The following is a 27,561-nucleotide window of genomic DNA, read 5'->3' as shown; positions in this document are numbered from 1 at the left end:
TAAATTTCTGTACAAATTTAGGGGGAGAAAAAGAAAAATACAAAAAGAGTGTGTGTTCTAAAAAAAAAAGCTTTTTGTTCTTTCGCTTAAAATTATGCCGGTTACTCAAGTTCAAGGGGCATATCTTAATGTTTGGTCCCGTTGTCAATCCTTGACGTACGGGATAGCCATTAACCTAAGGACTGAAAGCGGCCGAGACGACTGAATATAAAAAGGTATAAAATGTTTTTGTTTTAACCATCTGATTTTATGCTTCTTTCACTGAAAATTATGTATGTTACATAAGTCTGAAGGACATGTATTAGTATATATTTTGCCCTACTGTCTACCTGTAGACATAAAGGATAGCCATTTACCTGAAAACTGAAAGTGGCTAGGGTGACTGAATCTAAAGTTGAATTCTAAGTTATCATCTGGGAAGTGATATTATTATTCAGCTAAAGCTTACTTGAAGTTTAAAATATTTTAAAATGAAAATTGATCCAACCTTTAAGAAATGATAGATAAATTGATTATGTGTGCCTAACGTGTGAAGTTATTAGGCTAAAAAGGCTCTTGATTAGTATTGATGTGTATGGTAGCTTTCCATGATAAGTAAAAGTTTGAAGTGATATAAACTAAATTTGCTAAACTTGTTGTGGAGAGTTATTTTGAAGATGTTTGCATGTCCCTGGATACATCTCTCCGAATGATAGATAAAAAAGTTATTACCCAGTTATACATGAGCTTGTTAGTGTCTTGATCGCCAAAAATATGAAGCATGTTTAAAAAAAAACCCTCAGTATTATTAAGTTAAGTTATTAATCATTGGCATGTCTCAGTATAATTAAGTTAAGTTATTAATCATTGGCATTCAAAACTTTGTTTTCTAAAAGCTTAAAAATGTTCTAGGGAACTACAGGGGTGGGGTATACAAATAAGTCCTAAACACCCTGATTGGAAGGCTTGTAAGTCCGGATGGCATGTAAGTCCAATGTTCAACCTTAAAGCTTAAAAATTTATTTTGTATAGAGAAAATTATTTGATCAAGCACTAGGGGGTTGGAATTAAATTGGGGTGATATGGGGAAAACCAAATACGCTTTGAGAAGAGATAAGGGGCAGCATAGGTCCATAAATGATGTCCATATAAGATTTATGCCTAATTGAATCTAAGCATATCACTAGCGTAATGAAAATCATGCTAACTTTCTAATTACCTGCCATCAACCTTTTCACTATGTCATAATAATGCTGAAAATGAATCATTGTGAAAGTGTCTTAATCAATATGATTTCATGTTCGGAACTTTTTTCTTAAAAAGGGGTTGCTTGTTTTTTTAAATAGCTGAAATTTGATCCTAAAATTATGATAAATCTGCTAAAGGCTAGATAGGTAAATTATTTTGTTTTAATTTAGTTTTTATTCTAATTTTATTTTTACCTCATACTTACTCGTGTCAAAACAATTGCGTTAAGAAATCATTTTTAACATGAATCGGGATTGTTTTTAGTCCACGAATTTGACGGTTACAAGTCATACTCTTGGGCCACTTCGCTTGGTCCAATGTGTCCATAATATTTGTGTTTTTGGCCCAATCATCTTTGGCCCAAGTTGTTTGTGTTAATGGTGTTCTCGGCCCATACGGGTTCTCGGCCTAGATGGGTATCTCAGAAGTTCAAAAGGTTTTGTTTACATATTTGATTAAGTTCGGAAGGGAGTCAAAGTGGTTTATCAAGGTCTTCATCCGTTGGTTAAGTTTGGAAGATTTGCTGAGATCGAGGCAGATGTTGATGCTGCTGATGCAGCTGTAGCTGAGGAACATGTGGTTCCTGCTCAAAGGCACATTACCGCCTTTGAGACATTGTCCGATGATGATGAGTCCATCACAACCTATGGAGACTGAACACTAAGTACAACAGTTAGTCCCTACTACTAAGCAAATTAGAAAGTTTGAAGCGTTCAAAGAAAAGCTCCAGTCAACTGCATTGAAACCTCCTCAATCAATCACTATGACACATTTTGAAGATGATACTGAAGAAGAACCAGCCACCGATCTCGTTCCACGAAAACGACGAAAGAAAGATCCGAGACCGGGTGTACTGGCTAGTGATGTGATACCGACTACTCAACCAACTGTTGCTGAGCCCGTTACTGTTGAAGCTTAGACTGATAAAGGCCCACCTATTGCTATTCAACAAACTCAGGAACAGATTTTTCAAGATATAACACATGAGTTTGATTTTGAGATTCATATTCAGTCCACCACTAAACCATCAGGATCGTCTGACCCGATTGGTAAAGAAAGTTCAAGTGCAGCTGACAAGATTGCTCATATTCTGACTATGCAAGACAAGTTCTTACAAGATAAGGGCAAGGGGATTGTTGTAGAAGCTAAACCTGTGGATGTTCGTATTCAAGAACTTGAAGCTAGTAACACTTTCAAAGAAGTTGATGCTGACATACTTGAGCACGAATGAAGCAATAAACCAAGGGGGAGATTGTTGGGTCGTATTTTGTGGTTTATGCTTCGTATGTTGGGCTTAATTGGGTTATAACATGTAAACCGAAATCTTTAGATTTCGGTGGGCTTTTGTATGTTTTGGGCCTAGGTTGGTAGCCTGTATATATGATGTATACAACTCATTGTAGGTTGGTTCTAGGTGGTTCGTTCATGTATTATCATTCATCCGGGGGGGGGGGGGGGAGTAATTAAATTATGTATAATTTGGCTACCAATATATAAACTAACACATTCATATTTATAAAACGATACACACATTATACTATATATTAAAAGAAATGGACGGCAATACTACGGTACACCGCTTTTTGCTACGGTAAAGTTATGTGCATTACATATTTAGTCATTTACTTTAAAAAGGTTTCGTTTTGATCCCTGAATGTGTTTTAGTTTGTACATATTTAGTACTTTACTTGAAAAAGGTTTCGTTATGGTCCCTGAATGCGTTTTAGTTTGTGTACAACGTAGGCTCCCCTTTCAAGCTACAGTGCTCAGATGCCGACCATGAAGCATATAGTACAACATGCTAATGCATTGCTTTTGCAATTGTTATTTTTTTTGGTTTATTCAATTTATATACGAGGTAAATATAATTTAATTTGAGATATTTAACAACTTGTAGGTTGCTGGGTCTGGTAAAGCTGCGCTTGATATATAGGGCGCTTGAGTTTCTAGGGAATTTACAAAATTGTGTTTGGTTCATGTTTTTTTAGTTCTTGCGATTTTTTCCTTTCATTATTCTTAACTAAGTTTTCGTTTCTTTTAACGTGTCTGCTTACATTGCGTTTATAAATAACGGTTTCGTCGAAGACGCTAAGTATTTCGTGATTTAACAACTTTTGTACCTTGTTTTTTTCCATGAACTAACTAACACGACACGAGAATCTTAAATTCAGGTCACGCAATGTGCATGAGAAACACCTACGTTGTGTTCCCGAGATCATTAAATGAAAGAAAGGAAAGGAAAATAATCATTTCCTTTCTCTTTCTTTTCATTTCATTAATTTTTTTTATTAGCTAACTTTCTTTCCATTCATTTCCTTTCATATTGGAATGAAAAAATCTTTCATTTTACCCTTACTTTTCTTTCCAATTCTTACCCTTTATTTCCTTTAATGAAACTCAGGAATACACATTTTCCTATTTCAAACTCGAAAATACAGTCAATCTTTTCTTTCCTACCTTTTATTTTCCTTTATTTTCTATGTTCCTCGAGTTTCATTTAAAGGAGGAAAGGGAAGGTAAATGAGGGATGAAAAAAATTTGTTGTGTTCCCGAGTTTTATTTAAGGAAGAAAAGGGAAGGAAAATATAAAAAAGAGTGTTCCCGAGTTTCATTAAAGGAAAGAAAAGTAGAGAAGGGAAGAGAAAATAAGAAGTAAAATAAGAGAAAATTGTATTTGAAAGGAAAAAAAATTGAAGAGAAAGAGGAGATGTCAACAGAAAATATAGGGAAAGAAAACTTTCTTTTTCATCCCTTTCTTTTCGTAATGAACTCACATCTAATTTATATTGTATACGGGTTAGGTTCAAATAAGAAGTTTGATTTTCCTAAGAAGGTTGGAAGGAGGGTATTTTAGTCTTAACATTTTAATATCAAAACTCGCCTACTTTAATCTTAAAACCCACTTAAATTAATTTCAAAAACCCACTTAAATTAATTTCAAAAACCCACTTACATAAGCCCACATACATCTTCACTCATCTCTTACAACCACCACCACTCCACCGCCACCACAACCGTTACCCGCCGCCGCCACCTCGCCGGAAAAGTATATGGAAACTTCGCCGGAAAATGTCACCGGAAAAGTCGTCGAAAAGTCACCGGAAAACAATCCTCGAGAAATTTCGCCGGAAAAATCGCCGAAAAATTCATCGAAAAGTCGCCGAAAAAAAGTCATCGGAAAACGGTCGCCGAAAAAAACCATGGAAAACACTATGAAAAACACAATTTAAAAAACACAATGTAAAAAACACAATGAAAAAAAACACAATAAAAAAAACACAATTGTATGGCACAATGTAAAAAACACAATGAGAAAAAAAAACACAATAATAAATACAATTGTATAACACAATTTTGGTAAAACACAATACGTAAAAACCCACTAATTTTTTTTAATTTTTATAAAACAATATGGTACTCATATAAAAGATAAAAATACACTCGTTATTATGGTTAATTTGTTTTTCAACAAAAACGTCGTAAAAAAGTTATGAACGTTTTAAAATGATGGAGGAATTTGGCATGTTGAGAGAGAAAGTCAACAAATGTGTTATTCCTTTTATCCTCCCCCCCATCTTTCTTACTTGTTTTCTCCCTGAACTAATCTAAACCCTCCATGTTCAAAATCAATGAACAAGATTACTTCCTATCATTCCTAAAAAACTATAATTTCTGTTATAACCTAAGCCTATTATATACAACAAAAATCTTTTCCTATCATATCTAAATATCTAATTAAAACAAAAAAAAACTATAATTACCTATTTTTGTCATAGATATATCATTATTCTTACTCACCCATCTAGAAACAAAGAACTTGTCCCTTTTTTTTATCAATTAAAAAATACTTTTTTTTACCTTAAATTATCTATCATATCACCTTTGTTCAAGAAATAGCCATCGGTTCTAAACTCAAAATCATAAACCCTTGATACCCAATTCACATTCACAATCAAAAACACAAACCCATCTCAAATCTTTACCCAAAATCAAATCTTTTTTGTGGGTTTTCATTCTCTTGAAATCTTGAAGAGTAATATGTATAGATCTGGAGCTGTGATGGCTTGGAATGTGTTCAGATTCTGTACGGCTCTTAGAGGCTTAGGCTCGATCATGATCCTGTTGGTTCTTGGTGTTGTTGGTGTCTCTTATTATGCCGTTGTTTTGTCTATTTATGGACCTGCCTTGACCTCTGGTGGTCTTGATTCCTTCATTGCTCTTGCTGTCTTGATCATCTTTCATGCCCTGGTAATAACAATATTATTATTATTATTATTTAATTTTTAATTTTTAATCAATGGTTGGTAATTTAGAGCTTAGTATATCAAATTCAGGTTGACCCCTTTTGCAAGATTTAATTTTTAAATAAAAAAGATGTTTTTTTTTTTTTTTTTTTTTTTAATTTTAGTTTTAGTGAAATTTGATTTGATACCAAGAATTAGGAATTATAAAAGTTTAAGTAAGTAAACATGTAATTGCAGATGTAGTTTACTTGATTTAAGTGGAATCGATTATGATTCTTCTTGTTGCAATGATAATTGCTTTGAAAGCGCGTATCCGGACCTTCAAAATATCCGGATAATGTTTTTAGTAAAATGGTGATGTTAAGTTAAAGATTTGGGCCTTTGGTTTGTAGGTGTAATGTGTGTGGTTTCAAAGCGATATCAACGGATGCGCCTGTTTGTGAAAAAAAATAAAACATTTCAGCAACCCGAGTCATAAAAATACAAACTTTGGGTTGTTTTTTGTATTCTTGATTCTAGTTTTAGTAAAATATGACTCGATATGTGCACAAGATCAATCAAAGTAAAAAATTATTTCAGCTACCCAGATCATAAAAATACAAACTTTGTGTTGTTTTGTGTATTCTTGATTCTAGTTTTAGTAAAATATGACTGGATATGTTCAAAAGAACATAAAAAATAGAAAAATTTTAGCTGCGCGGATCATAAAAATACAAACTTTGGGTTGCTTTTGTATTCTTGATTCTAGTTTTAGGAAAATATGAATTGATATGTGCAAAAGATCAATACTGCTAACATCAATAATATTTGGGTAATTATGTTAAATGCAGTTGGTGATGTTGTTATGGAGTTATTTCTCTGTGGTTCTCACGGACCCGGGTGGTGTGCCACCTAACTATAGACCAGTCGTAGATGAGGAAAGAGGGGATGTTGACCAGTTGAACGGATCTGAATTCAGCCAGTTGACCACACCTGAACCAAGAGTCCGTTATTGTCGAAAGTGTAACCATATAAAACCTCCTCGGTGTCACCACTGTTCTGTCTGTAAGTCCAATTCTTCATTCTTTGTTATTCTTTTCTTAATATTATTAGTCCATTCTTGACTATTAATATATTTGTGTTTTTTATTTTTATTTTTTGTGAATTTTTAGGTGGAAGGTGTGTGCTAAAAATGGACCATCATTGTGTGTGGGTTGTTAATTGTGTCGGTGCACTTAACTATAAGTACTTCCTTCTTTTTCTGGTATGTTCTAACATATTCTGTTTCTGGTTATTTAATTATGTACGGGTCGTATAATAATTTTTGACATTGTTGTTTTATGCAGTTCTATACGCTTTTGGAGACAAGTCTTGTAACTTTATCGTTGTTACCGTATTTCATAGTATTCTTTAGTGACGGAGAGATTGCTGGGTCCCCCAGCACTCTAGCAACCACTTTTCTCGCCTTCGGTATGATATTTTGAACCATTGCATTTATAACATGCTATATTTTGGTTCATATTTTTTTTAAAAGATAACTTTTTTGTTCTTTTCTTGACTCTAGTTTTGAACTTGGCTTTCGCTTTGAGTGTTTTTGGGTTTTTGATTATGCATGCGTCGCTAGTGTCGGGCAATACTACAACAATTGAGGTACCGTTTCTTGTCTCTATAAATTTTAAGCCCATATTTAATTGTGGTTGGTTTTTGAAACCCGATTTGATGTCTTGTTTTAATCAGGCGTACGAGAAGAAAACGAGTCCAAAATGGCGATATGATCTTGGTCGAAAGAGGAACTTTGAACAGGTATTGCGTTGTCATCTTCAATGTGTATTAACTTGTTCAACAATTTGCCTGCATTCTTGATTGTTGATTAGAAAAAAGTATAATATTTCGAGGCATTTGTAACAAAATCCTATCTAGTTAATGCAGCTATAGTCAGGGCTGTGCCTGTAAACGACCTGATCCAAGCCTAAGCTCAAGCTTGGCTCGTTTAACTTGAGGTAGCTCGAGCTCAGTTCGATTAGAGCGCTATTTCTAAAGTTCGGGCTCGGCTAGTGATTAGTTTTTCAAGCTCGGGCTTGGCTCGGTTGTTATTAAGTATTTAGTATTTTTGTTTGTATATGTATATAGTTATTTTTAGTTAATTTATAATCTTACATTTTGTATTTAACATAGTTTATTCAAAAAAAAAATAATAGTAATAATTTTATATATAATAATTGTTATTATGTAAGTATATATTTAAGATATTAAATAAAAAGTACATTAATAATAGGCTCATTTAGTCTAACAAGCCTATTCAACCTCTATATGTGAAACTCAGGTTTGAAGTCGTTTAAACTAGGCTCTATTCGAGCTTTGCGTGAGCCGATCTCGAGTAGCTCGGCTCGTTTACACTCCTAATTATATTTTTTTAACCAATTAATGGCATTTTTATATTTTTGTTACCCTATGTGTGCATGTTGGTTCATTGCCCTTTTAGCTTAAATTTTGGTGAATATTATCAGGTATTCGGGACCGTAGAGAAATACTGGTTTATTCCAGCTTACAGTGAAGAAGACCTTCGTCGAATGCCAGCACTTCAAGGTCTCGAGTATCCCTCAAAGCCAGATTTGGAGACGGAAGAATCCTAAACACTAAACGCCACCCGAAATGAAACAAATTAACAATTTTCTCTATTTATAACACGAATGCTGCCTCCAACAACCGGCATACAACAAACATGTTACAGTTGATTTTGGGTTATCAGTGTTATAAGCAGCAGCAGTAGCGGTAGCAGTTCTGGAGACAATATGAAGGTGTTTATGGGAGCAGATGAAGTGGAATTCGGTCATTTTGATTAGTTGGGGTTAAACTACTATAAGCTATGAGTATGCGTGAACAGGTTCACACGAATATATATTAATAACGTTAACGCTACTTGATCATATGTAAACGTGAACTAGTTTTCTTGTGACGGTTCGGTGTTTTAAGTTGAATTGGTGTCAAAGTTTCTGTTTGTAATTCTTATGTTTGTAGTTTGTGTCGTTCAAATAGTTGCAGCCAGTGGCTTGAAACTCGCTCGAAAATGCATTGGTTTAATATTGTAGCTGAAGAAACACAAATGGACCCCGAGAAGATTACGGATAACCTGGGGGTTAGATAGATGTTTCCCACGAGGGGTTGGATCCGGCAAAGATGGTTCTTCTGATAACCTGCAAAACAGACACCGTGAGCTCGTCACTGAGAAGGGGGGGGGGGGTTCCTCCTTGTGACCACCCTCCGGCGTGAGAATCAGACTAGATTGCTCTTGAATATAAGTATATATTAAGAGATTGCTAGAGCAGATATCAGGTATAATATGTTAGATACAAGATAGTATATGATAAGATGAGATGATCATACCATTTGGGGTATTTATAGCCGAAGGTAGGTTTCCAAGAAGGTATAGCCGGCTGAATAGTATTCCTGTTCTACCAACTGTGGCCTACGCACGTGCCATGCTGGTAGTTGGTGGGTAGGCAGCGGCTGACAGTGACCAGGCCTGCTGTGTACTATTCCTTTTCCACCAACTGCCGGCTATGCACGTGGTATGACAGGAGTTGGTGAGTAGGCAGCGGCTAATAGTGACATACAGTACAAGAGCATGCTGCTCGCCATACTGTTGTCAATGAGCTGTCGTATCTTTGGTCAGATCTTTTGCCCATACCTCGTCAGGTACAGTACAAAAGATCTTCCCGTATCGTACGGACTGGCTTATTTGGGCGGGAGTATTCCCCCTCCCGCCTTTGTGCGGGATTGTTCCCGGCTTTGCTCATTCCTTCAGGTGACAACTGAATTGTTGAGAGCTAAGTGCCTTGTGCGTGTAGCCTTGCTGCGCGGGTGGCCTTCCCTGATGGCTTGTATCCGCAGCTGCGGGAACAGGCGGAGTACTTCACCATTGGGAGGCATTTCCTGCGGGAACAGCTTGCGTACTGCGCGTAAGGACGTCACGTCTCTGAGCATGGTGGGTCCTGCGGATCCAGTTGGTTTCTGCGCAGACGTCTCTCTTCAAGGTGAGTCCTGCGGGTCCAACTGGGCTCTGCTGGGACCTACCTCTTCAAGTCCCCCCAGTCCAATGTTCTTCTCATGAATGTTTAATAAAGTGAGGTGAACTTTTGGACTTAAGCAAAGGGTTTTGAAAAGGGTTTAGTTTTAAGGTTTTCCATGGGGATTCTTCCCGCGGAAGTCCTTATGTCACTTGCAGAAATTCCCAACTTTCCTGCTTGATCTTTGGGTATGATGCGGGTAGGTCTGTAACCTCCTCGCAAGTCAGGAGCGTTGAGTCCCACTTGTGTGGATTCTCCATGAGGTTTTGGTAGTTTTGAACATAGTGATCAATTATGTTAAAACCACCAATTCCATCATGGAGCTTCAAACAATGTAGTTCTCGACGTTCCCGCTATGCGGGGATGTTATTCCCGTTTCCGCAAGCATTGCCCAGAAGATCCTTCTTGGTTTCAATTCCCTGCGGAGCTCTAGGTATGTGAAGGGTTTTGCCTTGACACTGTACCCGCACTCGTCTTACGGTTACTTTACTTCCAAGGTATTCCTGGAGTCAATTCCCTGCGGGTGCTAAGTATGTGAAGGGTTTTGCCTTGACACTGTACTCGCACCCGTCTTATAGTTACTTGGTTGCCAAGGTATTCCTGGCGTCAATTCCCTGCGGGTGCTAAGTATGTGAAGGGTTTTGCCTTAACACTGTACCCGCACCCGTCTTATAGTTACTTGGTCGCCGAGGTATTCTTGGCTTCAATTCCCTGCATGTGCTAAGTATGTGAAGGGTTTTGCCTTAACACTGTACCCGCACCTGTCTTACAGTTACTTGGTTGCCAAGGTAAGGGGTATTTTCCCGCTTACTTTTGAATCTTTTTGATTTTTTGAAATTCGAAGAGTTGGTGAAAGGATAAGAACAGTCCAAACTGTTGAAACGTCGTGCGACGGTTTCTTCTGACTGTGTCAGGACGTGCAGGAAGTTATGGTGACGTGACAGTACATGGTCATTCCAGACGCTTTTTCAGGCGCGTGGGCGCGATTTTTCGGGCGCGTGGCCGCGAAATTAATGGCACGCGTCCTTTCAACAGCTGTTGTCAGCTTGCTTTTTGCCACGTGTCATAGTTTCATTGCACCTGCGATTTTTCTCTCTTCCGCGTTAAATTCATCGCATTAATTGCGATTAGTATATAAAGGGGGAGAGGGTCATTTGTCATCCACAATTTCACTTTTCTCTTCATCTTCAAAACGATTTCCGGCGAATACTCACCTTTTCAGTCGAGCATTCTCTTGAAATCGTTCTCTTCTTTCATACCTGCAAGATGTCTTCTCATGATCTTGAGGCTACAGCCCAGGAGGCTGGGGTGTACGCCGATGACAAGAGTACTGCTGGCGAGTGCCAGTGTGCTCTGCCTGTCGATCTATATCAGTACATCGTCAGGAAGTTCATGCTCGACTCTCTCGAGCCTGAGTTTCCTGAACCTCATCAAACAGTGTATGATGCCCCCCAGAGGCAAGATCGGGGTATATGCCGCATTCTTTGTCTATGGGAATCTTAGGTTCCCTTTGACAAAGTTTGTGTACCGTGTCCTAGAGAGGCACGGTGTACACCTGACCGAGGTGCACCCGATGGCGATCGCGAAGATTCGCCACTTCGAGTGGGTGTGCCGGATTCTGGGCGTTGAGCCCTTCGTCGACCGCCTGATGACCTTCTACACTTGGAGGTGCATCCAGGGGTGGTATACTCTGATAACCCGGATCAAGGGTTTGAAGATTTGCGCAACCGAGCGCAGTCTTCGTTCATGGAAGCGGGAGTTCTTTTATATCTCCGCTCGCGCCATCCCCCTTGCCATGAAGTTCAAGAATGGGCAAGCACTCCCCAGCCTTCACGCCTCCAACTACCAGGAGGCGGAATGGTTCTCAAAGATATCCCGAGTCCAATCTCCGATTTACCGGTTTGCGGAGTCCGGGATGGTGATGCTCGGGATGAGCCGGGTGTGGAAGGATGCGGAGGCGCAAAAGATCCCGATCGTCCTTGAATACGGTTTGAACTCTGTTCCTTACGGTATGCTCTGTCTTCTTTGTTTGTATAGGTTTGTCTTCTAACTGTTTTTCTTTTATTTCAGAGGGGAACGACTTGCAGTCGCTCTTGTATCCGCGGGAGGCTGATAGTCCCGCTCGGATGGGTACTCGTGCTCTAGAGAACGAGTTGCCCATCCTTGAACAGACGGCGGATCGGTTCGTGGAGGTCTACCCGCCAGGCCACGAGATCCTGAGCGCCAGGCGGCTAGGTAAGGCGTTATTCAACCCTCGACCCCTCAATGCTGAAACCTCTGCTGGAATTCCTCTAATCTTGTGTTCTGATGAGGAATCCGCAGATGGTCCTCCGTTGGTGCGGAAGAAGAAGGCTGCCGGCGGGAAGGGAAAGGCGAAGGTGGCCTCCACTGCCGATCCGGTGCCTCGGTCTGATTCAGAGACCGAGAGCGAGGAGGTGGCGGGGAACCCGGGTGGTGATAGGACCACTGCTCCGGAGCCTGCGACTGTCACCTCCGGAGAGCCCAGGATGACGACGGTGAGCGGCGTAAAGAGGCCGGCTCCATCGGGTTCGTCCCCGCCTGTCCGCACTTTTAGGCTCAAGAAAACCTGTAAGTACAAACTTCCTTTATTTTTAACTTCGTAGCTTTCCATCATTAATACTTATCTTCTTTGTGCAGGCGTGGATGCTACCCGCATTCCAGGGTGGAGCGGGGAGGAGTACCTCCGGACCCATGACGGTAGGCTTGGTCAGCCTACCTGAGGCGAAGACCCAGGCGGCTGCGCCTGCTTCCGTTGGTTCAGTTGCTCACCCCGTTGAGCCAACTGTTCCAACTGTGATGACATCACCGCCGGCTGTCAGTGCCATATTTACTGAATCTTTCACTGAGCCGGCGGTTACATTTTCTGCGCATTCCGCAGCGGCGACCACGGTTGTGAGTTCACCTCCGTTGGTTTCTACCGCGGCGGCCTCCATGCCTCCGACTTCGGCAGCTACAGTCGATCCTTCAGGTATGCTTGGGGCTTCTCGCCAACCTCTGCCTCCTTCCCATCTGCCTGACCTCTTGGATGGATTTCCTTTGGGTTCAGGTGATGGGTTTGGCGGCTATCGGCCTGTTGTCGACCCTACAGGTGCGTAGGGTTCTTTTGGCCTTTTTATTTTTTTTTATTTTTTTTTTATATATCATCTTTTCCTAATTGCCTTTTGTTTTTTGCTGTGTCGGATTCCAATGAAGTGTATGTTCCACGCTGGAACATCCGCCGAGGAACAACCCTTCGCACACCTGTGGAGTGCGTGGAGTGGGCTCGTCACGCAGCTCCCAGTGGTGCGTTGTGGGAAGCCATGGCTAGCTACCAGGAGGGTAGGCTAACCAATGAGCTTCGGGTTCTCCTAGCCCGGATGCAGCCGCGCGTCGAGCTGCTTTGTCGTGAAAACGACAAGTTAAAAGCAGCTCGCATTCAAGAAGTAGCTCAGGCGCGGGCTGTCCGGGAGGAGAATAGGAGGCTTACCGCAGTGGCTGCGGAAAAGGAGAAGGCCTTCAAGGCCCTCGAGGTTGAAGTTCAGGCCCGGCTCGAGGCCCGTTCCAAGGCTGCCCAAGCTGTTAACGAACAGCTTCGGCTGGCTAAGGAAACTGCACGGAACGCAACCGAGAGGGCCACCAAGGCTGAAGCTGTTGCTGAGCCTCTACGCCTCGAGAATGAGGAACTTAAAGCCAAACTAGAGGCGCTCCAACAGGCTCATGATGCCTTGGCGATGGAAGACGCCAAGAAGCTCCAAGAGATCTTGGACCAGAGGGGGGTGCTTGACCATACTGAGCGGAAGCTAAAGGGCGTTGAAGAGGCTGCGGCTAAAGAAGTGTTGCTTGCCAACCTCAACAAAAGTGAAGCCGAACGCGCCCGTAACCAAGCTCAAGCTGCCCTCCAGGAGGCTCTGGTTGCCAAGGAATGGCTTCTTCGAGAAGCGTTGTCTCAGGTATGTTTAATTCCATTATATCTTCACGCTTTTCTTTGTAAATAGAAAAGGTTTTGATACTTGTATTTTTTCTTTTTGTAGGTTGTGCATCGAGTCTTCACGGACACATCATACGACGATGCCATGAACGCAGCCCTCAACGCTTCTCATGAGGATGGGGAAAAGGCCGGCTTCCTGCTTGGTCTAGGGTTCGTTGAGAAAGGCATCCCGCCTTCCAACTTCCCTTTATTTGATGTGGATACTGAAGCTGTATACGACCAAGCAGTGAGTCAGTATGCCGCCTTCCCGCATCCGGTGGTGGAGAAGGTAAACGAAGTTGCCGCTGCTGATGATGGGCTAACTATCCTTAAAGCTTTTCTTGAACCGCCACACTCTACTGATGGTGCGGGTCCAAGTGGAAGTGGCCTTGAAGCTTGATCCTGAAGATCCCTTCCCACTGTTAGGATAGGTTTAGCTTGTATAGATTTATATTCTTGTAGGCGGGTAGTTACCCGGCCATTCTTGTAATGAATATTATGAAATATAAATCTTTGTGCGGGTAAGACCGCTACTTTCACTGGATTACTTGCTTTATAAACGTTATATGACTTGCTCATGCATACTTTAGTTTAAATTAGCAATTTTCCAAGTGTTTAGAATAAGTTAACCTTTGAACGTGGTAGATAATATGTTGAAGTTTTGCTTCCTCTTTAGTGATTGTGCGAGTAGGACCGTCACTTGCACTTAGTAGGATGGCTAAACTTTTACCTATATCTGACCTGCGTGTAGGTTTTCCTCATCTTTTTAGAAATTTCTAAGTGTTTAGGATAAGTTAACCTTTGAACGTGGTAGATAATAGGTTGAAGTTTTGCTTCCTCTTTCGTGATTGTGCGGGTAGGACCGTCACTTGCACTTAGTAGGATGGCTAAACTTTACCTACATCTAACCTGCGTGGGGGTTTTCCTCATCCTTCTGTTAGAAATTTTCTAGTATTTTGAATAAGTTAACCGTTCGACGCGCGGTTGTCAATAGGTTCGGTTTCCTCTCATGATTTGTGCGGTTAGGACCGGCACTTTCATTTAGTTGGATGACCAAAGTTTACCTATGACTGACCTGCGTGAAGGTTTGCCGTTTTTTGGGTTTATGCGGGTTTTGCCGCCTTCCCCACGCAACGACTTTCCACGTAATTATGCGGTGAAAACCGGCATATCAGTGTTGAATAAATTAACCGTTCGACGCGCGGTTGTTAATAGGTTAGTGTTCAGTTTCCTCTATCATGATTCATGCGGATAGACCGGCACTTTCATTTAGTGGGATGACTGAACTTTACCTTTAACTGACCTGCGTGAAGGTTTGCCGTTTTTTGGGTTTATGCGGGTTTTGCCGCCTTCCCCACGCAACGACTTTCCACGTAATTATGCGGTGAAAACCGGCATCAGTGTTGAATAAATTAACCGTTCGACGCGCGGTTGTTAGTAGGTTAGTGTTCAGTTTCCTCTATCATGATTCATGCGGATAGACCGGCACTTTCATTTAGTGGGATGACTGAACTTTACCTTTAACTGACCTGCGTGAAGGTTTGCCGTTTTTTGGGTTTATGCGGGTTTTGCCGCCTTCCCCACGCAACGACTTTCCACGTAATTATGCGGTGAAAACCGGCATCAGTGTTGAAAGTTCATAAGTATAAATGTAAAATCATCAGCGTCGATGTTCTAAGGAGAATCATTTCCATTAGAAGTGGCTCTGGGCCTTTTCTTTACAAATTTGGAATTGATCTACATGCAAACTGTGTAATTGAGCTCCCTTCCATGTTGTTGGGATGAGAGTGCCATCGAGCCGATATGCACCTGGTTCGGGATCTCGTTGTTTACGCAGTATGTAGTCTCCAACATTGAAGCTGTAATTTTATTCGTGTTTTCCCCAACTGGGGTTCTACACGCATCAGCCTGCTCAGCGTTCATTGCGCCACGAGGTGCGCGAGCGTCCCATCTCTGACAAATGCTTCGACCATGTCCTTTACGTCTGTGCATTCTTCAGTGTTGTGGCCTTTTGTCCTGTGAAAGTCACAGTATTTGCTCCGATCAGCATTGTGACGATGTCGGATTATTGGAGCCTTTGGCCATGGGAGCTCCTCAGTGGCGAATATCTCGGTGACGCTTTTGGTGAGTGGCGTCCATCTGGAGTTCTGGTTTGACTGTACGTTATCCCTTCCGCCTAACCGATGTTGCAAGCCGGATGAGGTGTCAAAGTTTACCCTTGACTGCCAAATGCCTAGCTTCCGCTTTTTGTTTAGTCGGGCGGTAAGGACGTTGTCTTCTCTTGTTTTCTGGGTGTAGAGATTTGTGCTCTGGGGGAGATCTCTACCCAGTTGCTTCTCCGTTTCCGCAAAGCGTTTTGCTGCTGTCATGATGGCATCCCATGTGGATGGCATGCCATCTTTACCCATTAAGGTGCGGATGAGCTCTGGGTCGTTCGCGCCCTTGATGAAAGCAGCGCGAACAAGATCTTCGCTGATATTACCCAGACTTAGCTTCTTTGAGTTGAAGCGAGTGATGAAGTCTGGCAAAGATTCATCTTCCTCTCGAATGCATTTGAAGATTGTCCATTGCTCTTCGGTATACTTTCTTTGTTGGCTGAAGTGTTGGCTAAACTTCTGTTGGAAGTCTGCCCAGTCGTAGATGTGGTTGACCGGTAGACGATCGAACCACGCTCTAGCTGGCCCAACAAGCGTCATTTGGAACATGTAACACCACGTAGATTCCGTCCAATTACTGACGGTTGCCCCCGCTATGAATCTGTTTAAATGATCGTCTGGATCAGATATACCATCGTAAGTGCCGATGTTGGACATCTGTTTGGCACTTTTCGGGGCGATTGCTTCCGCAATGTCCCTTGCAAATTTGGACGTTCCCGCATTTGCCACAGTTGGTCTGAATGTTTTGGAGAAGTCACGTGGGTTTCCACCCGCGTTTTTTGGTTTGAAGGTTTCTCCGAAATTCCTTCTCGTTTGGAAGTCCGTCTCTTTACGCTTCCCTTTCGCCCTATGGCGAGGGTTTGCGTCGGTGTCGGATTCCTCCTGATAATCGTCCGAGGACTCGCACTCACTGCTCATGTTGAGTTGTTGAGTGCTTCCAAATTCGTCAGCCTGTTGGACGGAACGCAAGCGTTCGTCCAACTCAGCTTGGAATTCCTTCTGACGTGCCTCCGCCCACGCTTTAACTTGTTCAAGTGTTTGGCGGGGGAATCTCGTCTGTTGTCTTTCCGCCTGGGTATTATTGAATCCCAGGGGATGGTTGTTTACTGCACTTGCCCCGGCTTGGGTAACCGGGGTAGTGTTCGTAAAAACTGCGTAGTCGCCGGTATTCCCCCCAGTAGCTGAGGTTGTGGTTACCGGAGTTTCTTTAACCAACTTTCCAGAAGTTTGAAAAAACTGAAAAGAAATGTAGTTCTAGCTTTTATGCACGGATGGCGCCAATGAAGAAACACTAATGGACCCCGGGCAGATTACAGATAACCTGGGGGTTAGATAGATGTTTCCCACGAGGGGTTGGATCCGGCAAAGATGGTTCTTCTGATAACCTGCAAAACAGACACCGTGAGCTCGTCACTGAGAAGGGGGGGGGTTCCTCGTTGTGACCACCCTCCGGCGTGAGAATCAGACTAGATTGCTCTTGAATATAAGTATATATTAAGAGATTGCTAGAGCAGATATCAGGTATAATATGTAAGATACAAGATAGTATATGATAAGATGAGATGATCATACCATTTGGGGTATTTATAGCCGAAGGTAGGTTTCCAAGAAGGTATAGCCGGCTGAATAGTATTCCTGTTCTACCAACTGTGGCCTACGCACGTGCCATGCTGGTAGTTGGTGGGTAGGCAGCGGCTGACAGTGACCAGGTCTGCTGTGTACTATTCCTTTTCCACCAACTGCCGGCTATGCACGTGGTATGACAGGAGTTGGTGAGTAGGCAGCGGCTAATAGTGACATACAGTACAAGAGCATGCTGCTCGCCATACTGTTGTCAATGAGCTGTCGTATCTTTGGTCAGATCTTTTGCCCATACCTCGTCAGGTACAGTACAAAAGATCTTCCCGTATCGTACGGACTGGCTTATTTGGGCGGGAGTATTCCCCCTCCCGCCTTTGTGCGGGATTGTTCCCGGCTTTGCTCATTCCTTCAGGTGACAACTGAATTGTTGAGAGCTAAGTGCCTTGTGCGTGTAGCCTTGCTGCGCGGGTGGCCTTCCCTGATGGCTTGTATCCGCAGCTGCGGGAACAGGCGGAGTACTTCACCATTGGGAGGCATTTCCTGCGGGAACAGCTTGCGTACTGCGCGTAAGGACGTCACGTCTCTGAGCATGGTAGGTCCTGCGGATCCAGTTGGTTTCTGCGCAGACGTCTCTCTTCAATGTGAGTCCTGCGGGTCCAACTGGGCTCTGCTGGGACCTACCTCTTCAGTAGCGGTAACACTTTATACAGTCCGGTTTAGACACGCAATAGACAAAATAGCCGCAGAGAGTATGATGGCAATTTGGTATCACAGATGCGTTAGTAAGCGGTTCAAATCGAATAATCAATTTAAGTGGAACTAAGAGTTATCTTGGCAAAACACGTCTTAACAAACTAGCCTAGGGATCACCAATAACAAACTAACTGCTGAACCATATAACAATGTTTTTGTTCGGATGAGGGATTCGTGCCACATTGTCACTTCACCTCTACACTGTGGTATCTTAACAAATTATGGATCGCTAATAACAAATTATGAATAACCAACCAGGTAACAATTACTCGTTCGGATTTTGGATCACATGCAACATCACTTTAACCGTCCAAGTCACCTCTACATTATATACCCTCACCTCTACTCAGGCACTCTTGCGTCTTTAACAAACTAGTGACCACCAATAACAAACTAACCATGAATAACTAACCACATCACAATATTCACTTCAGAATTCAGATCGACCACATGCCACATCACCTTAACCATTTGAGTCACCTCTACAGGATATGCATTCACCTCTATTCTTGTATCTTTAACAAACTAAGGACCACCAATAACAAACTAACTAATTATAAATAACCAACCACATAACAATATTCAGTTCAAATTATGAACCACATGCCACGTCACCTTAACCACCCAACTCACCTCTATATTATATACATTCACGATTCACCTCTACTCTTTCGTTTTTAACAAACCATTGACCACAAATGACAAATAACAAACTAATTATAAACAGCCACATATCCAAATGAGAGACCACATGCCACGTCACCTTAACCGTCCAAGTCACTTTTACTTGTCTTTAACAAACTAGAAACCGTCAATAACAAACTAACTATTTACAAACAACCACAAAACAATATCATGCATAAATAACATGTACTCCATGCTTTAACAATAGTACACCCCCAAATAAATAACTACCTTACCTAACTTCAACTACCATATAATAATAAAAATAATAATAATATTATTATTATGGGTTAGGCTATAATAGGAAGTATAGTTTTTGTAGGAAGGATAAGAAGTAATCTTAGCCATTGATTTTGAATATGGAAGGTTGAGATGAGTTTAGGGGGAAATCAAGTGTGAACATAAAGGGAATGGTATAAAAGGAATAACACATTTGTTGTCTTTCTCTCTTCACATGTAAGGCACATGCCAAATTCCCCCATCATTTTAAAACGTCCATAACTTTTTTTACTATGTTTTTATTGAAAAACAAATTCACCATAATGACGAGTGTCTTTTTATTTTTAATATGAGTACCATATTGTAACATAAAAATATAAAAAAAATTAGTGGGTTTTTTACAAATTGTGTTTTACCAAATTGTGTTATACAATAGTATTTTTCATTGTGTTTTTTCCATTGTGTTTTTTTCATTGTGTCATACAATTGTGTTTTTTATTGTGTTTCTATCATTGTGTGTTTTTTTCATAGTGTTTTTTTCTATTGTGTTTTTTATAGTGTTTTCCATTGTATTTTTTAGGATTTTTCCGGCAAGGTGGTGGCGGTGGGTGACGGGTGTGGTGGCGGTGGGCGGTGAGTGGTGGTGGATGTAGGAGATGAGTGAAGATTTAAGTGTGTTTTATGTAAGTGGGTTTTTGGAATTAAGTTAAGTGAGTTTTAAGATTAAAGTAAGTGGATTTTGATATAAAAATGTTAAAAGAGAAAAATATCATTCTTCCTGGCCAAACTTCTTATTTTAGCCAAACCCTTATTATTATTATTATTATTATTATTATCCCTGCAACACTCTCCAGTGAACCAAACCCCCAAATGGTAACCTGCTGCATCATCAATTCAAACCACCAGCCATGGAACTCAATTCACCAAACCCTAATCCACATCCCAAATTGCAAAACCCAATTCGATATCAACCAAATCCACACTCGATTACTCACTACTGGCTTCATCAAAAGCCCTTCTTTAACCACCAAATTGATCCTCAATTTCGCCAATTCTCCACACAACCCGTTAATCCAATTCGCCCGATACGTATTCTTCGCCCATTTCGTTCCAAGAAAGCTATATACACAGGACCCATTTGTGTGGAATGCAGTAATCAAGAGCTTTTCACATGGGAATGACCCGAAACAAGCTGTGGTTGTTTTGGGTTTGATGCTCGAAAACCGTTGTTGTGTCGATAAGTTTACGGTTTCCTTGGTGTTGAAGGCGTGTTCGCGGTTGGGGTTGGTTAAAGAAGGGATGCAGGTTCATGGGTTGTTGAAAAAGACTGGAATTGGGAGTGATTTGTATTTACAGAATTGCTTGATTTGTTTATATGTGAAATGCGGGTGCGTTGAGCTTGCGCGCCAAGTGTTTGATAAAATGCCTGAGCGGGATTCGGTTAGTTTTAATACGATGATCGACGGGTATGTTAAGAGCGGGAATGTAGTGTTGGCGTGTGAGTTGTTTGATTCGTTGGAAATGATGGGATTGAAGAATTTGAGGTCTTGGAATTGTATCATTAGTGGGTATGGTGGGATGGCAGACGGGTTTCGGATGGCGTGGGAGTTGTTCGATGAAATGCCTGAGCGAGACTTGGTTTCGTGGAATTTGATGATTCGGTGTTGTGTGAAGAGCGGGAAGATTGATCTGGCTCGTGCACTGTTTGATAAGATGCCGACACGAGATGTTATCACGTGGGCTAAACTGATTGACGGGTATGCGAAATTGGGCAGCGTTGAGGTTGCGAGGCAATTGTTCGATGAAATGACGGAAAGAGATGTGATTTCGTGTAATGTGATGATGGCTGGATATATGCAAAATGGGGTTTGTTTGGAAGCGTTAGAAGTGTTTCGTAACATGATGAGTGAGGGCGATATTGTTCCCGATGACACCACTTTATCGATCGCGCTTTCTGCAATCGCGCAGTTAGGATTACACGATGAAGGTGTTGCGGTGCACACATACATAACCGATAACAGACTTAAATTTGACGGAAAACTTGGTGTTTCACTTATAGACATGTATGCTAAATCAGGCAGTATAGAAACCGCTATACGTGTATTCAAAACGATATCAGAAAAAACTGTCCATCATTGGAATGCTATAATCGGTGGTTTAGCAATACACGGGTTTGGAAAACAAGCTTTTGATATGTTCATTGAGATGCAAAGACTAAACTTAAAACCTGACACAGTCACATTCATCAACGTGTTAAATGCGTGTGCGCATTCGGGTATGGTAAAGGAAGGTATAATGTGCTTTGAAATCATGAGAAGGCTTCATGAAGTCGAGCCAGAAATCCAACATTTCGGTTGCTTGATCGACATGTTTGCCCGTGCAGGGCAGATAAAACGGGCCACAACCATCATAGAACAAATGCCCGTGGAGCCAAACAATATGTTGTGGCGTACTTTGCTTAACGCGTGTAATAATATTGAAGATAGCAAAGAAACAAGCACCTTGGTGAAACATGCGATGGATAGTTGTGATTCGAGTACTTATGTGTTGTTGTCTAACATATATGCTCGGTTTGGCATGTGGGACCGTGTTAGACGGGTGAGGGGAATGATGAAAGAACAAAATATTAAGAAACTTCCCGGTGTTAGTTGGATCGAACTCGATGGAACTTTTCATGATTTTTTTGTAGGAGATGGTAATCATCCTAAAGTCGCAGAGATTTATTCGGTTTTGGACAACTGGTTTCCTCTTGATTCTCGGGTTCAATCTTTGAAATTACAATCTAAATCCGAGCCTGTTTTATCGTCGGTCGGTAGCTAGTTTGGCACTTTCTGTATATTTGTAATGTCTGAAAAGAAATTGTTACATAATTAAGTTAAAATGTTGCATATGAAATCATCTAATATCTCCAAGGAAACAAGTATCACTAATTATATTGTGGCTTTAGCATAGTTTTGTAAACTTATTGTCCTTGTATGCAAATATATTTGGTGTTGAAAAAGTTACATAAAGCACCCATCAACTTTATAATAATGCCATTTTATCTCCTTTGTTTGGTGAGTCCCTATGGATTCTTGATTGCTCATTGAAAAGGACACCAAGGGTTCACAATCACCTTAGTTCATATGCCATTTGGCAAATGGCATTAAACACTGTTATCTAAAGGCCAAAAGGGTACCTTTTAGGTAACTTGTCGTTTTGTTAATGGTAAAGAATAAAAAATCTTTTTTGTTTGATTATATTAAATTTAGTAGTTTAGATTAGGACAAGATATTTTGAATAGAGTGCTCTTTTACATCTCTCAATAAAGCTACTACACATGGAGATATTAACAATGACAGTACAAAAATAAATCAATCTAATATAACAAGTTACGTAAATAATTGTGTATCTACTTTATCAAATATTAAATACTTAAAATATGGATAACCAAGGTTTAAGTTCCAACTAAACCCCTCTCTCTTAACAGCGGTGTAAACGAACCGATCCGTTCTTGAATTACTCGACAATCGAAATAAAGTCGACATTGGCTCACTAAAGTGAGCTCGGACCTATATTGGAGCTGATTCAACGGGCGAGCTCAGGTCAGAGCTTCATATATTAAGCTTAACTAAACGCATGAGCATTAACATAAGTATTTATTTATATAAATTATCATTTTCCTTTTAATATAACAAATATCTAAAAGCATAGTAAATATTATTAATGAGTAAAGTGTCATTTTCGTCCTTGTGATTTGGCAAATAATGCGAATTTAGTTCAAAAGGTTTATTTTTTGCATATGAACCCTCCACGTTTCTCAATTCTTGCCAATTACATCCAAATCACTAACCTCGTTAAATTTAATCGTTAAGTCAGGGGTAGAAATGTCTTTTCACTATTTCTTTATTATATGAGTAAAGTGCCAAAATCGTCCATGAGGTTTGGTCATATTTGCGAATTTCATCCAAAAATATTTTTTTCGACTAAAGTGCCATTTAACGTTAACTCAGGGGTGTTACTGTCCTTTTACATATTTGTTTACATTGTTATTATTATTATGCTGAGCTAAACCCATTATATGACTAAAAATAAAGAAGAATAAACAAACGGATAATATATTGGATTCACGCATAAGAATAGTGAAATGTTATATAGGTTAGGGATGACCGAAATCGGTACCGATTTGGTACCGTCGGTACCAAGGTATTGAGTTTTCGGGACCGGTACGGTACCGGTATTTCCCGAATTTTACCTCAAATACCGGTACCGTCCCGGTACCGGTACCAAACATTTGCGATTTTCGGGATCGGGATTTTCGGTACTGGTACCGGTACGATACCGAGCTCATCCCTAATATATGTCAACAAACAAACACATAGTAACAATAATATAAACAAACATGTAAAAGGACAGTAACATCCATAAGTTAACGTTGAATTTAGACCGAGTTAACAATTTGGACGAAATTAGCAACAGTTGGGAAAAATCGAGGGTCTACTTCCGAAAAAAAATATTTTTGAACAAAATTCGCAAATATGACCAAACCTTAGGGACGATTTTGGCATTTTACTCATATAATAAAGAAATAGTGAAAAGACATGTCTATCCCTGACTTAACGATTAAATTTAACGAAGGTTAGTGATTTGGATGTAATCGGCAAGAATTGAAAAACGTGGAGGGTCCATATGCAAAAAATAAACCTTTTGAACTAAATTCGCATTATTTGCCAAACCACAATGACGAGAATGACACTTTACTCTATTATTATTAATATGTAGGACTGTAATGAAATAACTAAATAGTATATATTAAATTTATATTTATTAATAAAATAATTAACACGTGATAAACGAGTCGAACCCAAATCAAGCTACAGTTAGAAAAATTAGTCATGATTTGTGCTTAAGCGTTCAAGCAGAACTCGAGCTTTCTTAACTTAAACAAGCCAAACTCAAACTTAGCGAGCTCGGTCTCGTGCTGCTTACACACCATTACTTGCAGCATAAGCAATAACAAAATAGAGCCAAAATTCACAAACTCTAGACAAATACCATGCAATAAAACTTGTGTACTTTGGATTCAAGAAATCTACTTCCGAAATAAGAATTTTACAGTCCAAAATAATCCAACTACAGTTAAACTCGAAACTAAACCAAAGTACAAATCCTAGACAAGCCCAGATCGCACGATCCAAAGGCGAAGTTGAACAAGAACAAAGCTACTTCAAGTGAGAAACTCGAACCATATAACTACGATTAGCAAGTCACGGGGCGAGGCCCACGTTACTTAGTTCTTGAACCACGGTTGCAATCGTGGGCCTCGAGCTCGGACACTCGTGAGTGCAGACCAATGCAATTTTCCCAACCAAAGCTGCCTCAGACTCTGTAAACTTCCCATCAAGATTAGCATCCATGAAGTCCTCAAACTTGCATAATTCAACACCTTGACGAATGGATGACCCGACTCTCGTTTTCCCTGAGACGATTTGGAAAACGAGGATCCCGAATGCATAAATGTCACTCTTGTCGGTAAACCGACCCGTTGTGGTATACTCGGGAGCCAGGTATCCCATTGCAGCACTGGCTTTGAGGGTGGAAAATATGATATCATCAGCTAGTAGTTTGTGCAGGCCCGAGCCCGATAGCAGTGGTTTATACTGTTGGTCGATGAGCACCTTTTCGGCCGATATGTTTTGATGAACGAGAGCTGGTCGCTTTCCTTTAGCCTCGTGTAGGTGCTCGATACCTACAACAACAAACACAAAGACGATAATCAACCATCAAAAAACAGAACATTTTTTGAATATTTGGATGCATGTTTTGAAAGTGATTATATGATTAAAAATGACTCACCTTTAGCAATGCCTTTGATAATCGAGACCCGAGTCGACCAATCAAGAACATTCCCATTTCCGGTTTTGCCCTTGACATCAAGATACCGCAACAGGTTACCCTTCGCCACGTAATCATAGATCAAAAAACACTCTCCCCGGCCTTTGGAACAACAAAAACCTCGTAATCTAAGAAGATTGTCGTGTTTCAACGAGATTAATATCCTCAACCCCTTCAAAAAGTCGGTTTCATCCGATACGCAGCTCGTTTTCGCAATCCGTTTAATAGCGACAACTGACCCGTCACGTAAAACCCCTCTATAAGTAGCTGAAAAACTACTTTTCCCTAATAAATTTGAGTCAGAAAAGAACCGAGTCGCTGACTCAACATCATCCACATTGAACACATAACTCTCAAGAATCTCTTGCAACAGCCCGCTTCCGGTATGACTTTTCGACATTGGGTCCCACCCGTTTGAGTACTCGAGGCTTATGAGCGGGGAGGCGCTTCTTCGGTTGACCATTTCTTTGACTTGAAACTGATCGGTACTAATCCGACTATCGGATGATTCAAACGCGGTCCCGATTCTCTGTTTCCTACGTCGATACCAAATGAAACTAAAGATTCCCGCGGTTAGTAACATAACGGTAATAACGACTCCGAGTATAGCAGCAAGTCCGGCAGTTGTTGACTTTGACTTTGATCGATCCCCGGTCACGTCTGCTGACTGTGGAATGGCCTTGGGTGTGACCCCTTTTGACCCTGGTCCAAACGGCTCGGGTTTTTTCGGGTTTTCAGGACCGATAGACGAGTTGCATGCTTTCAGATCAGCAAAACCCGACCCGCATAAGTCACTGTTGTTGGCATATTGAAATCCCTCATCAAGTTTCTTCAAAACTTCAAAAAAAGAAAAAAAATTTAAAAATAAAATGTTTCAAAATCTATAACAATGAGCCAGTAAAGTTATGAATATTATGTGAAATTACCTAAAGGGACATTGCCCGAAAGGGTATTGTTTCGAACATCCAACACCTGCAATATCGGGGCGTCTGCTAATTTCGTCGGGATGGACCCGAAAAGATTATTATAACTCAAATCCAACCTCTGTAAAGTCTCTACATTCCCGAGTGAAGCTGGGATTGCACCGGTTAGTTGGTTGTATTGAAGAGCAAGCACATTAAGCTTCTTCAATGAACCAAGTTGTGTAGGTAAGCTTCCAGTTAACTGATTGTAACATAGTTGCAAAACTGTAAAAATAACAAGAAAACAGCATTAGATAACATCATAGTATTTGATAAGATTAAAGTTTAGTCATTTTTACTTGACAACATTGTTGGAATTAAATAAAAATAAAAATAAAAAAATAAAAAAATAAAAATCAAGAATCTTGTAACATGGCAAGAACTGATGGAATCATGAAAGCACATGAATCCTTTGCAAGATCAAATCTTTCAAGCCCATAGTAATGCTGCTGTGATGACTTGTACATTATGCCCTAAGAGATGTACACTACATTTATGTCTATCAACAGAATATATTTATTTTAGCCCCCTTTAATAGCAATTAATTGTCTATAAGACTACAACTGCATTTAATAACAAATACCTACATTGTGAGTCTTATGTGTTAATACATTTATAATCAAGTCCAAAACTTTATAACATCAAAACCACAAAAATAAATAAATAAATAAATAAATAAAATAAAAATCTTTCAACCCCATAGTAATGCTGCTGTGATGACTTCTACATTTAGGCATTAAAAGATGTACACTACATTTATGTCTATCAACACAAAATATTTAGCCTCCTTTAATTGCAATTAATTGTCTATAACTACATTTAATAGCAAATACCTACATTAATCAAGTCCAAAACTTTATACCATCAAACCCACACAAAAAAAAAATAACTAATTAAAATAAAAATCTTTCAAACCCATAGTAATGCTGATGTGATGCTTGTACATTAGGCATTAAGAGATGTACACTACATTTATGCCTATCAACACAAAATATTTCCTTTAATTGCAATTAATTGTCTATAACTACATTTAATAACAAATACCTAAATTAATCAAGTCCAAAACTTTATAACATCAACCACAAAAATAAATAAATAATAAAATAAAATCTAACCTTGAAGACTGGCCATTTTTTCAAGCTCAGGTGGAATCTGCCCAGAAAGATTATTAACATTCAAATACAGATCAGTAAGATGAGTCAACTCAGCAACCTCTTTAGGTATTTCACCATGCAACTTATTAAAATGCAGGTACAACCCAGATAAGCTTTTGAGTTGACCAATCTCAGGGGGTATTTGACCAGAAAGCCCTTTACCCTGAAGAGATATGTTCATAACTTGACCCATATCATCACAGGCCACACCCTCAAAAGACCCATCACAGCAAGTGGTGGCATTTACAGACCAAGATTTAAGGGTTTGCCCATCTGGGTCTAAAAAAGATTTGATTTTTATGAGGGTTTGAAGCTCTGGGTGTGTTTCTTGAGTTTTTGCTAGGGTTGTTTGGGTTTGGGTTTGCATTAATGGGGTGAAAAGAACAAGAACAAGAACAAGAAGAAAGGTGTTCATGGTGGTTGTTTTGGGGGTGAAATGTGGTGTTTGGATTTGGGAGAATTTGAAATGGTGATGGTGGAGAAAGTGACAAAAGTCACATGTGAAATGCAGAGTGATGTAGTGATGCTGATCTTGTCATTGTTGTTGTTGTTGTTCAAATTAGTTGCATTTAGGTGCTTGTGTGTTTCATCCATGGCAATACTAGTCCTTGTGTTATATAGATTGTGTGAGAAACAAATATCAACTCATGTGCATGTTTAGTCTGCTTTATTGTTGACAACAGTGTTGTAAAAA

General features: G+C 40.3%; 2 protein-coding genes and 1 pseudogene across 2 annotated transcripts; 2 read left to right on the top strand and 1 right to left on the bottom strand.

Annotated features, from left to right (window-relative positions):
* The first annotated feature begins 5,264 nt into the window (after positions 1-5,264).
* Positions 5,265-8,444, top strand: LOC143568077 (putative protein S-acyltransferase 14). Its single transcript, XM_077054314.1, has 7 exons — positions 5,265-5,475; positions 6,302-6,515; positions 6,623-6,714; positions 6,797-6,920; positions 7,015-7,100; positions 7,188-7,253; positions 7,958-8,444. The coding sequence occupies exons 1-7, from the start codon at positions 5,266-5,268 to the stop codon at positions 8,081-8,083; spliced, it is 918 nt and encodes a 305-aa protein (XP_076910429.1). The 5' UTR covers position 5,265; the 3' UTR covers positions 8,084-8,444.
* An 11,303-nt stretch (positions 8,445-19,747) lies between these two features.
* Positions 19,748-21,857, top strand: LOC143568076 (pentatricopeptide repeat-containing protein At2g45350, chloroplastic pseudogene; annotated as a pseudogene).
* Positions 21,858-24,123: 2,266 nt separating this feature from the next.
* On the bottom strand, positions 24,124-27,282 carry LOC143568086 (calcium/calmodulin-regulated receptor-like kinase 1). Its single transcript, XM_077054324.1, has 4 exons — positions 26,829-27,282; positions 25,678-25,938; positions 24,713-25,588; positions 24,124-24,605 (listed from the first exon to the last, which is right to left on the bottom strand). Exons 1-4 carry the CDS (start codon positions 27,280-27,282, stop codon positions 24,124-24,126), a joined length of 2,073 nt encoding a protein of 690 aa, XP_076910439.1.
* Between the last annotated feature and the right edge of the window lie 279 nt (positions 27,283-27,561).

This window comes from Bidens hawaiensis, unplaced genomic scaffold (assembly GCF_021521415.1).
Source record: "Bidens hawaiensis isolate Kalapana, Puna unplaced genomic scaffold, B.hawaiensis_p1.1 tig00023806_1, whole genome shotgun sequence".
Classification (NCBI taxonomy): Eukaryota; Viridiplantae; Streptophyta; class Magnoliopsida; order Asterales; family Asteraceae; genus Bidens; species Bidens hawaiensis.
This window is presented reverse-complemented; position numbering and strand designations above follow the sequence as displayed.

What these genes read in the sequence shown, in the direction of transcription:
- LOC143568086 (XM_077054324.1), bottom strand. Translation starts at nt 27,282, where the DNA reads ATGAACACCTTTCTTCTTGTTCTTGTTCTTGTTCTTTTCACCCCATTA. An exon ending in AAAAATGGCCAGTCTTCAAG is followed by an intron (nt 25,939 to 26,828) that starts GTTAGATTTTAT and finishes TTATTTTTACAG; the next exon opens with TTTTGCAACTATGTTACAAT. An exon ending in TTCGGGCAATGTCCCTTTAG is followed by an intron (nt 25,589 to 25,677) that starts GTAATTTCACAT and finishes CTTTTTTTGAAG; the next exon opens with TTTTGAAGAAACTTGATGAG.
- LOC143568077 (XM_077054314.1), top strand. Translation starts at nt 5,266, where the DNA reads ATGTATAGATCTGGAGCTGTGATGGCTTGGAATGTGTTCAGATTCTGT. An exon ending in GTGTCACCACTGTTCTGTCT is followed by an intron (nt 6,516 to 6,622) that starts GTAAGTCCAATT and finishes GTGAATTTTTAG; the next exon opens with GTGGAAGGTGTGTGCTAAAA. An exon ending in GAAAGAGGAACTTTGAACAG is followed by an intron (nt 7,254 to 7,957) that starts GTATTGCGTTGT and finishes GAATATTATCAG; the next exon opens with GTATTCGGGACCGTAGAGAA.